Here is a 12,916-nt window from a genome sequence, read left to right as displayed (position 1 = left end):
GGCCATACATAGACTTTTGTTGCTTGCGAGTCGTGACGCCACGCGGAGCTGAGCTGATCAGCTCATCCGGTCGTGTTCAGCGGCCGACGCGTGAGCGCGACGGCGGCGCGCGCGTGGCGGAGACGGCGACGAATTCGAGGGTTCGTTTCTGCTGGAGCCCACGAGCCGCGGCGCCGGGATCTCGTGGCGTTATCACCTCTTCGGATCACCAGAATCTTGACATGGATACACACACAGGCACAGCTCCACGATTGCGGCTTACCAACCGCCACTGTCTCTTTGGAAGTTCGGAGTATGAAGAGCTGTCGGTGATCTGAGTTAGCTGGTTGCTGTCTTTGCAGATGGCAACGCAATTTTTTGGTAGCATTCGGGGTGTATCGTCAAGATTCCAGATAGTAAAACTTATGCAAGGGATTGAGGAGCAGCTTTGCCGATGTCACCAGGTTAGAAAGAGTAGCATCTTACACATACATGATGAGGAAAAATGATGTTACATCTAGGCAGCATTTGATACAGCACGCTGCATGAATTTGAAACTGAATCTAGATCAGAGGAAACCTAATTACAATTCCTTTGGTAAACCTTATTGTGCCTGTAGCCTTCAGACAATACCTCGAGCATTAGCAGCTCACACAGAAAAAAACTTTGCATCTTTCCTGAGGCCGTTCTTGGATATGAGCAGCATTTCCATATTTATTTTAGCCGAGTTTTGCGTCGTAGCCTCGTGGACAAGTCTCGTTATCCCTTTTGATGGGAGCATGCATGGAAAGCATGCACTTGAAATGATCCAAAAATATTGTATGTTCTGTCCCCTAATTCTTAAGAGACACAACTTCTGAATATAATTCACTCTTGGTGCATTTCCTTCTCTAGCCTTGAGCTAGCTAACCAGTTAGAATAAAACGAGGAAACAATTCAGAAACTGTATCAACTATTAAGAGTGAACACACATAGTAAAAGGTTAGACATATGCCTTTGCTAGCTCCATGAATGTGGGGAATACTGCTAGAAGCCAGAACCCCCAAACCATGGAATTAACATAGTGCTGACCTTTACTAATATTAATTATATTAAAGTATAAATCATGCTAGGAACAAATAATTCCTCTAACAATGATTGATTGCCCCAGAAAGCATCAAATAATCATTGAAATGGGCAGTCCATTTCAACATCAAGGTGGTGGCAAGGGAGGGAAGTACTCCTAACCATATACCCAAGTCTTCTGATTCAAGGAAGCACATTACAGATAACCCCACCACCATTCAATCATCAACTGGGTATCATTACAGCAGTTCCTTCAAAGAACTTAAATACCTAAATTGCTCTTAAAGGGAAGGTGGTGTGAGCATAAAGTTGCTTTCAATAGTCTATCATCGCGTTACTGAAAACAGAAACTACTATATTTTGCTATCTAACTAATGAATTTTGGTTGCGACAACAATGGATATGTATGCCAAACATAAAAGTTGGCTTTTAAGTTACAGAAGAAAGAAGGAAGACATGTAAACGTTAAGTTTTTTTTAATATAATATAGTACTCGTAACTAGTAGTAAGTATTATATTTACAAAAGTATAAACAACAAACATTCTATACGGATCAAGCGCAGAGAAAAAAAAAAGAGAGTAATTCTAGCTAAACGGCCCAAGGATGTCTGTGGCTAAAAACATTTTCGCCAGGAGGACAACACTGGTACCGAAAAGAATGAACTCTATCACCAAGAGAAAACTAATATATGCAATGGTTTGATAAATTTTTGCAAGGAGCGGCATTTTAGTGTGGTCTATATCTTGTTCCCGATATGTGCATAACTGTACTTGAAATGTACTATCCCTCAACTTGCCATCGGACGGTAAGCCAAATTTCGATTTTGCAGACGACAGGAGTTCAATATATTGTACCTCTTTGATTGGTTTCACTTGATTCCTGACGAAATTAAATACTCAATATATCTACTTGGATCCTCGAAAATATGAGAAAAAAAAAGGAAAAAAAACGTACTATCTGATTTTGGCTATCTTTTGGGGAAAAAAATTTGCAAAATATAAAGCTTACTGCTTAGTCGTTGCGTCCGAGGTTCTGGAAGGAGGGGAATCGCTGCGGTTAGCTGCGTCGAGAGGTGGTTTCGCGGCGAAGCAGGGGACGTACATCGCCGGCGGCAGGGGCGGAGGAGGAGGAGGAGGTGGTGGTGGAGAAGGAGGCGGCGTGGCGGCGACGCGCGTGCGCTTGAGGTAGAGGCGGTACTTCTGGAGGTGGCTGGCGACGTTCTCGCGGGTGAGGCCGTCGACGTTCATGAGGCGCACGATGGCCTTGGGCACGGCGCCCTTCTCGCCGAGGTGCGCCACCGCCTCGACGAACCGGTGGTGCAGCTCGGGCGTCCACACCATCCTCGCCTTCTTCCCGCACCTCCCGCCGCCGCCGCCCGCGGCGGCGGCGGCGGGGGCGTCATCGTTACCCCCCTCGCCCTCCCCCTCCTCATCCTCGTCGTCGTCCTCGTCGACGGGGAAGAAGAGGTGGGAGACAGGGGAGTCGACGGAGGGAGAGGGGAGGAGCACGCCCACGGCCGCGAGGTCGATCCCGAAGGCGGCGGCGAGCGCCGGCGGGACGAGCTGGTGCGAGACCGGCGTCATCTCGCCTGGAGCCGGCAGGCCGGTCTCCCACTCCGTCACGCGGCCGCACGCGTCCCCGGAGGCCGCAGCGGCGTCCACCATGCGACGGCTCGGCGACGACGACGACGAGGAAGAGGAAGAGGAAGAGGACGAGGGCAATGGCGCGTCGGCGTCGTGGGGCCGGCCGCCGCGAGCGGATAACATAACCTATGTCCGGGTGGGTCCCGGTGGCCTCTCCCTCTGCTCTGCCGCCGTGGCGGGGCCCAGCAGATTCGCGCCTCTGACGACAGCCGGGTGGATGCTGCTGGCGATCCGAGGCAGTGGGCGCGCGAGGGGAGTGGGTTGGCGGTGGAGCGAGTCCGTCGGAGCGGTCGCGCGCGCGCAGGCGGACGCGTCTTTAAAATAAGACGAGACGGGTACGGGTTTTCGCTGGGCGTGGCGACCGTCGACGTTGCCTCGGAACGACACAAAACGCGAGGCGGCCATCCAATACGCCATGGGCAGATCAAGGAGAACAACTCCCGTGCGGTGCGCTGCAATTGCGGGCATATCCGCATATATACGAGAGGCGGTGAGCCAGTGAAGTCGTGAGGCCGCCCCTCTCATCCGGTTTCAGGTCTCACCGCCGTAGGCGTTGGGTAGTGGCAGAGCGACGCCTAAAATCTGAAGAGTGGAGTAGTATTTTGGAGAGAATATTGGGGTTCCCCAAGGTTTGATAGACTCACGTCACTTCGTCGGTAGAAAGGATAACGATTCAACAGCGATGCTACGCGGAGGAGTTGTAGTCGTACTCTCCTCAGTTGTTAAACAACCGTAAGTTGAGATCGCTTGGGCATGTCAACGACGGGGCTGTCCAATGCCTAGTCACTTATATTTAGACGGCTCAGTTGTTGCAATTGTAAGACACGGTAGCTCTCAAATGACATCGGCACATGAAACCGATCGATCCAGTTTTGAATTGTCTTCACCAGAAAGAAGCCATTGCTTCACCGGAGAATGGCAGTCCACGGCTCATCATGAACATGCTGGTCTAACCAGTCGAAACACAAACACACAGCACAACCAGTAATTAAGGATTCAAGGTTGTAAAAGGCACATGCCTTCAGAAGCTGGAACAATTACATTAGTATTGAGTACATTCATCAGTGATAAACATGGGAGATCATTAAAATCTTATCCTAAACAGGAACAGCTGGTAGCTCTCTCAGGATCGCAGATTTGTACAGTCTCATCGCAAAATATAGACTTTCTTCCTCTTTTTACACCTAACCGACTTATACAAAACGCCTATCTTCTCTGCAGCGTCATCAGGTAAATAAACTCTGAGCCTCACCCCTGACATGACTATAAGCAAAAACTACAAAATGTACAATCTTCTTAGTACAACACGTTTATTTTTAAAGTTGGCTTGTAGCAGCCCAAAGCAGGAGACACAGGGTAGATCTGGCTAGCCATGGTTAGCTGTACATTGTCATTTTCATGCCATTATGAAGGATATTGTGCCTGAAGCCCAATCCTCCTCTCTGCATTTAAATTTTGAAAAAAGAAAACTGTGTTAAAAAGGATAAATATAACCAGACAACACAGGGAGGCTAAAAATACCAAGGTTTCAAGACAAAATTATTTCAATAATTTTTCAGTGAAGATGTCCACAAAAGCTTACCACCGGCAGCAACAAGTTTTTCTACCCGGGCAACTATGTGCTTCCCATATGTATATTTCTTCAGTGCACTTAAATGAACCTTTACTCGTGACAGGATCAACTCACGCTGCTGATCATCACAAGTCTCCAGTACTTTCTGTACAACATAGTTACCAAACTGATCCTTCATCATGGCCTGCAAGTGTTATTTTTCAAAAAAAAAACACAAAAACAAAACAAAAACAAAAACAAAAAAACAGAGAGATCAGAATGTTGAATGCAACTTTTCCGGGGGGAAAAGAAAAGCTCAGCAAAGGCAAGTCTATGATTTAGTAAATATGAAATCTGACTAAAATCTGCAAAACGCTAAACCATCGGAAAAATAACACCACACAGAAAGTAATTCACATCTTATATGAGGTCAGTTACACCAACACAGTTCTTCAGCAATTCAGCTTAATACTTCAGTAAGCTTTGCACGTTCAAGATCAATCCAGCACGCCATGTTTTTGACAAATGAGTTTAACATAGCTTTCTAGAAAAGCTTGATATCTTTTTTGGAAATCTTGACAAAGTGCTACGGTGAATAAAAGTTTTGCCATGCGAGTCCAAGTGCGAGAAGATATGGTAATCACAATTTCACAATGCAGTACCGAGCCTAACATGGTATCTCATAAATAATTGCCTAAAAAACCATGTTAAATTAAAAAAAAATTATTTCAAGGCGCATTGAATTGCCCTACTGCCCCCAGAAAAATATGAAGCTCTAATCCATGAGATAATTGGACACCAATAAAACACAAATATCATAATGAAAACCTGAAGAGGCTCATTCTCGTCAGTAGTTCCGAGCATTTCATTTATAAGAACTTCCCGCTCTGCAGGTCCGCCAAATGTTAAACACTTCTCAACAACATTTGAGGCAAATTTCTGTTGGCTCATCTGAATGATCTGCCCAGCTAGTTTTTCAATAATGACAGATCGCTCATGAGGCTTCCCGTGCTCCAAAACATGCTGCGCAATTGTAAATGGGATGTCATCAATACATATGATCACTTAAAAGAAGGTATTAGAGTAATATGGATGACCAATTGATTCTAATTAGGGATGAAAAACGGTCATAAACAATATCATCTCTACAGAAACAATTCTCAGTTGATCAGGAATTTTCTATATTTATCAATTTAACTATTTTAGTAGCGAAATCAATATGACGTTGACAGAAACTAGAAAATAAAATAAAATTTTATATATGGCTAGAATTGGAAAAGGTACCACTTTTACAGAAACGGTACTCGGTTAGAAATTTCCATCACATTTTTCATCCCTAATTCTAACTCATGTAAATAAAGTGACATGAAATGCAGAAATGTGATTAGGCATAATCATTGCAGTACATGTTAGACCCTACACCGTGCAACTCAGTATCCAATGAAAATGATCAGCACAGGCAACCTATTTGAATGTATAAAGTTCAGAATCCTTGTCCTGTTCAGTGTGGATAGCATAAATCTATTATAACTGATTGTGAAATCATTTTAGACAAGCACAGAGGAATAATTGCATAACTCATACATTCCAGAAGTTCAAAACTGGTGTTGCAAACCCAGCTCTTAAGTCATGTTTCTATTCCTTGAAGAAAAATAAGACCTCACTGTAGAAGCAAAACAAAGTCATAAATATTAAATACATCTGAAACGATCGATGTCCGTTTTTCATACAAGCCACTAAAGCAAAAAATGTCAAGTCCGTGACCATTAAGTCTTGCAGAGTAGAAAAGAACACTAGAATGCTACATCAAAGCCAAAAAGTAGTATGGACTAAAATAGTTCCAGAGGATACAAACCTGAACAACATAATTTCCATATTGATCTTGTGCCAACATGCACACAGATTGCAATATTTCATCCATGACTATTTCCTGTGTTTTTGGATCAGTGCAATGCTCCAGTACTCTCTGAATACAAAAGAAATTGTGAGTTTACACAAGATAATATTAGAGACAGAAGAACCACATATAAATGTAAGAACTCAATGGTGAACCTGTATGACTCTGCAGCCATAGGGATGAGTGGATAATGGAACAACTTGACCATAGAATGTTGAGATGATAAACTGAATCGAATCTTCCGGTACACATTCAATACATTTTTGGATAACATGGTTTCCATTTTGATCACGCACGCATCTCATGATATGGCCATCAAGCTCAGTAACCATTTTTGTCTTCTGGTCCAGGTCAACCACTTCTATTGCCTTCAGTAATGTGAATATAAATATCATTGAAAGATAAGAATATTTTTTTTCACAAAAAAGAAACAGAGCCAAGCCATGCAGTACCTTTTGGATAACTCGGCATCCATACATCTGAAGGCTGAGAGCTAACACATGTCCAAATAGTTGATCAGCCAGCTCCCTACGCTGTGCTGCACTCCCGTGCTCAAAGAACTATGTAGAAAACACAGGTTAAGTCATGACGCTGCTAAACAAACCTTAAAAGACAAAGTACTATGAGAAAAAAAATGGTCGGCCCAGCTCCCTAATGAGAAGCACCACTAAGTTTCAGAAAAAAAAAAAACCTTCTGCACCACGTAGTTCCCAAATACATCGGTCATCAACGAGAGAGCCTGAGGCATGATCTCCTTAAAAACCATGTCTTTTTCCTCAACTGTTGCGGTTTCAAGTTTTTGCTGTATGAAACGGCTTCCGTATTGGTCAGCGCTGCATAATCAAAGTGAACATCACAACCAGCTCAAAGAGTTAGAATGCATCAATAACTAAAAAGGATTAGTCAGTCGACAATCATTATTTATCAGTGAAGCAGTGGTACACAAACTAGATGCTCTGATGACTGCAAGCTTGAATGACTAGTTATGTGCATTACATTTGAGCAACAGACCATGGAAAAACAAGATGCAGTTCCATTTTTCACCTTTTGTTGACAAGTTAATTAGTGGACGAGAATAAAATAATATAATGTTTTGATAGATACTATAACAGAATGCTTTGATGATACTCCCTCAGTAAAAAAAAAGTGACTTTCAGACGCATGCAGTAAAAAGTTACTAAAAATTTTAGCTGATAATATCTCAATGAACAATTGGACATTATACATGCATCTTTATTTGCCATAAAAGGTGCTGTCCAAATATTCTAAGTTACCAATTATAAACATGTTGCAATAAAAATTAGTGATCAGTTGTGTTTTGGAGACCATTTCATCCTATTTGTAATTGGATGTTTTTTCATGGGTTTTAGTATGATTCAAACTCATATCAGTATTGCAGAAGTACACGACTAGGTATACCTGAACTCAACCACATGACTGGCAATCTCAGCAAGTTCAAAACTTCTGGCCTTATTACTTTTGAATTCATCCAATAGTGAAGATGGGAAGTTATCATTCATATAGCCACTTGGATCAGAATTCCAGCCACCCAAGTTTCTCAAGTTAGAAGGAAATCTCATATTCCGCTCACTGAGTCTAAGTGGACTGCCAGGACCAGATGGAGAAGCAACAGGACTTCCCAAAGGGCTTCCAGGGTATGCCATGCCCATGCCAAAAGCCAAATTGCCATAATAGCCATGGTTTGACGTGGTTGACTTACCAAGTGGCATTCCATATTGTTTCTGCTGCTGAAGCAAAGCTTCAATATAAGCTTTCTGAACAGCAGTTAAATCACCATATTGACTACCCATGAAACCTCTTTCCAAGGAAGGATCACTGCAGTTGGCAGTTCCTTGTGCTGCATATTGAGTTGCCTTCAAGTACTGGACATAAAATGGATCAGAAAGAGGCGACAAAAGACCTGTGGCTGTTTGGTTACCAGTTCTGCCAAGGTTATGCACATCAGATAGACTTAAGGTAGGTGACGACAAAATATTGTTACCAAGGTTTCTCGAATCTGCCCCGAATGAAGCTATAGCAGATGCAGCAGCTGCACTTTCGAACAAAGGAGGCATATTGCCAGAGCCCATACAGTTCATCATCATAGAAGGCAAACCCGGGCTGAGTGGATACCCACCGAGTCCATAGTTCAAAAAGGCTGAATTTATATTGTCAATATTCTGGTGTTGAGCAGGAGAACCACCTGGGCTCGCATTGGAAGATGTTGGGGACTTCTGATATGACCGAGTAGACAAAGTAGAAGACCTTTGCATCTCCGCGTGTCCATCTATACGTGTGTTAGTAGAATTTCTTATGTTCGCTAAACCTGAGACATTCTTGTTAATATCAGAAAAGGAAGGATTTGAAGGTTGTGAAATTGGTGGTATACCCAAATAATCAGTATCAGCTTCCAACATCAGCGAATGCTGATTCTTATTAACTTGGAGAGCTTTTGGATCAAGAGAAATATTCTGGTGGTCACTTATCTCACTTTGGAACTTTGATTGACTAATGCTGTTACTGTCACCCAAAGTACCATCTTTTGACATGTTCATGTTTGATATTGCAGCTAAAATATCATCAGGCTCAACTGCTTTTGAAGATGCAGTGTTGAATGATGATGAGCAATTCAGCTTCTTCTCATTAGAATTAATCCTAACACCGACAGGTGGAAGGCCAGGACTAGGGACCCTAGGGACATAATGAGAATCTGGTGTGGCATTCCTTGAAATAGATGAACCCAGAACAGATGCAAAAGTTTGAGATGCGGATGCATTAATACTGGGAAGGCCACTGACATTTTGCACATTTCCGACAGCACGTTGTGCTTCCAGAATATCATTATGCATGGAGTACTGGCTATCAGCAGAATTTAGTAGTTCCTGATTGTCAAGAAAAGAATTGCGACTAACTGCACGAGAGGGATGCTCTGAAGCAGGAGTTCTGCGGCCAATATTGTCCTGCAACGAGAAAAATACTCTAGGGTTATAAAAACCATAGAGCTTGAGAAGTAATTGCAAAGTAATCTATCTATCAAAGATAGAAAATGCTAGCTACGTTACAAGGGATCAATTATGTCCAAAGACAATAGAATAAAATAAATCCAAGCTATTGGAAGTTTTGAACCCATGACAGATCAAACCAATTGATGTCTGATGACTCCTCAATCAAACATGCAATTCACCGAAGTCAGCAGAAACTAAACACAAATTTACTGCACTATTAAATGACGAAAAGATAAAAGTATTAAAAGGTAAAATAGCATTCATGACACTGATGAGTGTATAGAACTTCCCTCTTTAGAAATGTGTAATTTCAATGGCATGCTTTATTAGGTGCATAATTTCACAATGTTGTTCGGGTATACTAAAAACTACATAAAAACTATCGGATGATCAGGAAGATCAGAAATGAAGTCAGTGTTCTCACAAGACTTCAAGAGCTGACATTACAGGATTCCAACAACTGGCTTAAAGTTCATCCAGTGGCTTTGCCAATAATTATACTCGAGCTGGAACAATTCATTGATTCAAAACTTCTTATGGGACAGCTGCATCTTTTTCCCATGACATATCCAACTTAAAAATGGATAACATGAAGAAACAAGGGAATAGCCTGCCAAACAAAGTGGATCCAAAACCCAGTGCTAACAAAAACATGAAGCAACAAACTGCAAAATTCTATCCGTGATAATCCATTGTGTGTTTGCTGTTGACTAAATTCAGCATTCCAACATAAGCCAGTAAAATATTAACATGCACAATAATTACCACCAGTAGCTCACAGCAGCAACGTCATACAAAGAATTATCCACCAGGTCACAACTGGTAATCGAGACAAACCTGAAGGATATCAGCAAAGCTGCGCTGCCGCCCAAGCGACAAACCAATCAGCCCATCACCTCCACCATCCACCCACTCTGCAGCACCACCTACATCATTCCTTGCAGCCTCCTCCTGATCAAAACCAACATTCTGCGAGAACACAGGCCTCCCCACCGTCGGCTCATGTCCAGTCTCCTCCGGCGATACCTTCCTTCCGTCACCAATTCCTCCAACCACCCCCGCCTTCAGTCTCTGTGTGGACCGCCAGTCCTCCTTGGATAGCACCGGCGGTGGCAACCTTGGGTTCAGATTGCCATGCGAGTAGTAGTAGGATAGATAGGCCGGGTCAGCCCGGAGCTCATCCTCCGAGAGGAGACCACCATGCCCGTTCAACGTCTCAGCGTCGGGAATCGCTGCAACGGTAACGGCTGCCTCTCCACCGCCGCGGAGCAGCCCGCTGATGGCGTTCAGCGAACCCTCTATAGTCGGCGGCGCCGACCCGCTCCTGAACATGTTGAGCTCCCGTTCCCTCTCTCCCGCGTCCTCACCTCGCCGACGCGCGCCAGCGCCACCGGTTCCGAGGAGGGCATCAAGCTCGTCCTCCAGCTCTCCCTCATCGCCGCCGCCGCCACCGCCACCCATCTCCCCACGCATCGCCACAGCGCTAGCGCTGATCATGCCACAAACCCTACACCACAAATCACCAAAATCGCACAAAATGAACACGCCATAAAATCCCCCCAAAAATGGCAAGCGCGTAGGAAGAATCGCACCCTCGCGGCGAACACACACGCACCTTTACTCTCTCCGCGACCCAAGCCCACACCAACCAGCAAAGAGCCGACCACACTTTCAGTCACAATAAGTGCAGCTCGCGAGACCCCCAGGCCAGAGCACCACCGAATCGCGCTTCGCAAGCCCGATCGGGGCGGTGGCCGCCATTTCGGCTCGGATTTTTCAAGGGGTTTCGAGAGATCGGGCCAGGAAGGCGCGGTATCTGCGCGTCCAGGCTCAGATTGGGCTCCGATCAGCCGGCGATTCCGCCATTTTCGGCCACCGAAACCTCGAACCTGCTCGCGGAAGGGGGGAGTGGGGGAATGGGGGAGAGCACACGGTAAGCAGCAGTCCGGAGGGGGGAACCCGACTGCCCGAGGAAGGAGACGGCGGAGTGATAAGCACGAGCCCTCGGAGCACCGGCGCCGTCGGATCCACGAATCGACGGCCCAGATCTCCCCCGCCGCAAGAACCCCTAGGGTTTTATAACTTTTATTGCGGGCGCTGGCGCAGGAGTAACTCCTCACTGACACGCGGGGCCGGGGCCTGTACCGGATTATGCGTATTTAGTGAACGGATTAAGTGACATGATTATTTTGTCTGGGCGACTGACATGTGGGGCCCAGTTGGTGGAGTGGTCATCAGGCTTCTCGTTAAACTGGGAATTTGGGATTAGGGCCGGTACGGTGGGGCCCGCACGTGGTAAATGAGAGCACCAGGTGGGGCCCAGGCACGTGCGCGTGCGAGCCACGTGGCAGCCCCTAGATTCGCTCGTGCGGGGAGCACGGACGGGGCGGATTGGGCCTGCCCGCTGCACGGCCTCAGGTATTCTGACGGGGACTCGCACGAGTATAATCTTTATTTTTTGAAAAAAAAAATCCTTGACGAGTTTCCAATCCTGGGCCAAGTTCTGGATAAGAAGCTGATGAGACCTTTTGTGAGTTTCCCACAAATGGAATGCACGGTAAATGGTCCATCCATGGCCAAATCAGTCCGTTTGTATATTGGATGATTGGATCCATCATTGATCTTGGAGAAGATTTCCCGTGTTTTTTCAACCGAACAGGAGTTGTAAGTTGTAACCATGTGAACAGCTACGCGAAAAAAACGCATTCCAATGCTCTTGCCGGCGTTGGGGAGGAGATTGTTGCTTTAATTTCTCGGCAAGGTTCCTCCATTGGAGAGGTCTGAAAATTTACCCTAGGCCATGTATAACGCGGTGCCTCATGTCTATGATTTTAAGTTCCAACTAGGTTGTCACATTGAAAGTTTGGAGTTGTTTCGCAGGATGATAGAGGAATCTGCATAGGTAACAGTGATTTTAGGAGAGATGGTTGTTTGAGATTAGACTTGTGGTCTAAGAGATAAGCAAAAAGAACACGCCGTCAAGGTCATCGAGGTCGTCATCTGCTCCTCACCTTATCGTCCTCGCACGGATCCGGTGAGCACAAGGCTGAATCCGGTGAGCTCAAGGAGTCAAGGTTCATGAGTTGCGTGGTGGGGAGGAAGCTTGTCGCAGGCACCATCACTGGAGAGGTCCAAGCCATCACCGATCTGCGCCAATAGTGGCAAACGGAGGAAATGAGGCAGAAGCTCGATCTTGTCGCCCTCCGCCTAGGACCTCGTTGCCGATGGTGATCCGGTTTGCAGGAAGATAAGGGAGAGGGAGTAGGGGGGATCAGGAGCCAATGGCATGAGATTGGAGAGTGACGGAAATAAGGTTAGCTAGGATGGCAATGTTGAGCCGCCAATGTCATCAATTCGATGGTAGAGAGGAGAAACATTTGATAGCTGACATGTGGGATCATGGGTTGGGGTGTAATTATTTGAATGACTCTAGGGGCTGACCTGCATATTTGTTAGAAATGTATTTTGGTTAATGTGTAGACTATAGTGAAAAATACAAGGGTCTAAAACCAGAGTATAATGAATCTAAACTATCATTCGTACATATTCGTTATCTTAGTAGGGGTCACATCTCTTTGTAGATTAAATTTTTTTTTAAAGGAACGGAGGAGTATTTCCAAACCGAGTGCTCATGACCTTAAAGGAACAGCAACTGTCATTCGGGGTCAGATTACCTTCTACCTCTAGGGGAAAAGAAAGAGGAGTAGTTAGCCGGGAGCTTAATTTTCTTTTGTGCTAATCAGCCAGGCTTTGGAATTGACCGCATATTAAGTG

At 45.1% G+C, this 12,916-nt stretch overlaps 2 protein-coding genes across 4 annotated transcripts; both read right to left on the bottom strand.

Annotated features, from left to right (window-relative positions):
* Positions 1-414: 414 nt before the first annotated feature.
* Positions 415-3,137, bottom strand: LOC4327512 (transcription factor PCL1-like). Of its 3 annotated transcripts, none has more exons than XM_066305367.1 (2): positions 2,054-3,137; positions 415-1,924 (listed from the first exon to the last, which is right to left on the bottom strand). In XM_066305367.1, exons 1-2 carry the CDS (start codon positions 2,809-2,811, stop codon positions 1,630-1,632), a joined length of 1,053 nt encoding a protein of 350 aa, XP_066161464.1. In that variant the 5' UTR covers positions 2,812-3,137; the 3' UTR covers positions 415-1,629. The 3 variants fall into 3 exon arrangements, with proteins under 3 accessions (XP_066161464.1, XP_066161473.1, XP_066161468.1); XM_066305376.1 differs by having other exon boundaries at positions 415-884; XM_066305371.1 differs by having other exon boundaries at positions 415-880; positions 2,054-2,976.
* Positions 3,138-3,676: 539 nt separating this feature from the next.
* LOC4327511 (pumilio homolog 1) lies at positions 3,677-11,103 on the bottom strand. Its single transcript, XM_015755739.3, has 10 exons — positions 10,758-11,103; positions 9,980-10,649; positions 7,557-9,097; positions 6,829-6,970; positions 6,590-6,697; positions 6,293-6,505; positions 6,096-6,206; positions 5,069-5,263; positions 4,271-4,445; positions 3,677-4,130 (listed from the first exon to the last, which is right to left on the bottom strand). Exons 2-10 carry the CDS (start codon positions 10,637-10,639, stop codon positions 4,093-4,095), a joined length of 3,183 nt encoding a protein of 1,060 aa, XP_015611225.1. The 5' UTR covers positions 10,640-10,649; positions 10,758-11,103; the 3' UTR covers positions 3,677-4,092.
* Positions 11,104-12,916: the final 1,813 nt, after the last annotated feature.

This window comes from Oryza sativa, chromosome 1, assembly GCF_034140825.1.
Source record: "Oryza sativa Japonica Group chromosome 1, ASM3414082v1".
In the NCBI taxonomy this organism is placed as follows: domain Eukaryota; kingdom Viridiplantae; phylum Streptophyta; class Magnoliopsida; order Poales; family Poaceae; genus Oryza; species Oryza sativa.
This window is presented reverse-complemented; position numbering and strand designations above follow the sequence as displayed.

Bases quoted from the DNA above. Each gene is read 5' to 3' on its own strand.
- LOC4327512 (XM_066305367.1), bottom strand. From the start codon at position 2,811: ATGTTATCCGCTCGCGGCGGCCGGCCCCACGACGCCGACGCGCCATTG. The intron at 1,925-2,053 runs GTAAGCTTTATA...TAATTTCGTCAG, and splicing joins TCGGACGCAACGACTAAGCA to GAATCAAGTGAAACCAATCA.
- LOC4327511 (XM_015755739.3), bottom strand. From the start codon at position 10,639: ATGATCAGCGCTAGCGCTGTGGCGATGCGTGGGGAGATGGGTGGCGGT. The intron at 6,506-6,589 runs GTACTGCATGGC...ACATTACTGAAG, and splicing joins GATGCCGAGTTATCCAAAAG to GCAATAGAAGTGGTTGACCT. The intron at 4,446-5,068 runs GTTTTCATTATG...TAACACTTGCAG, and splicing joins ACGAGAATGAGCCTCTTCAG to GCCATGATGAAGGATCAGTT.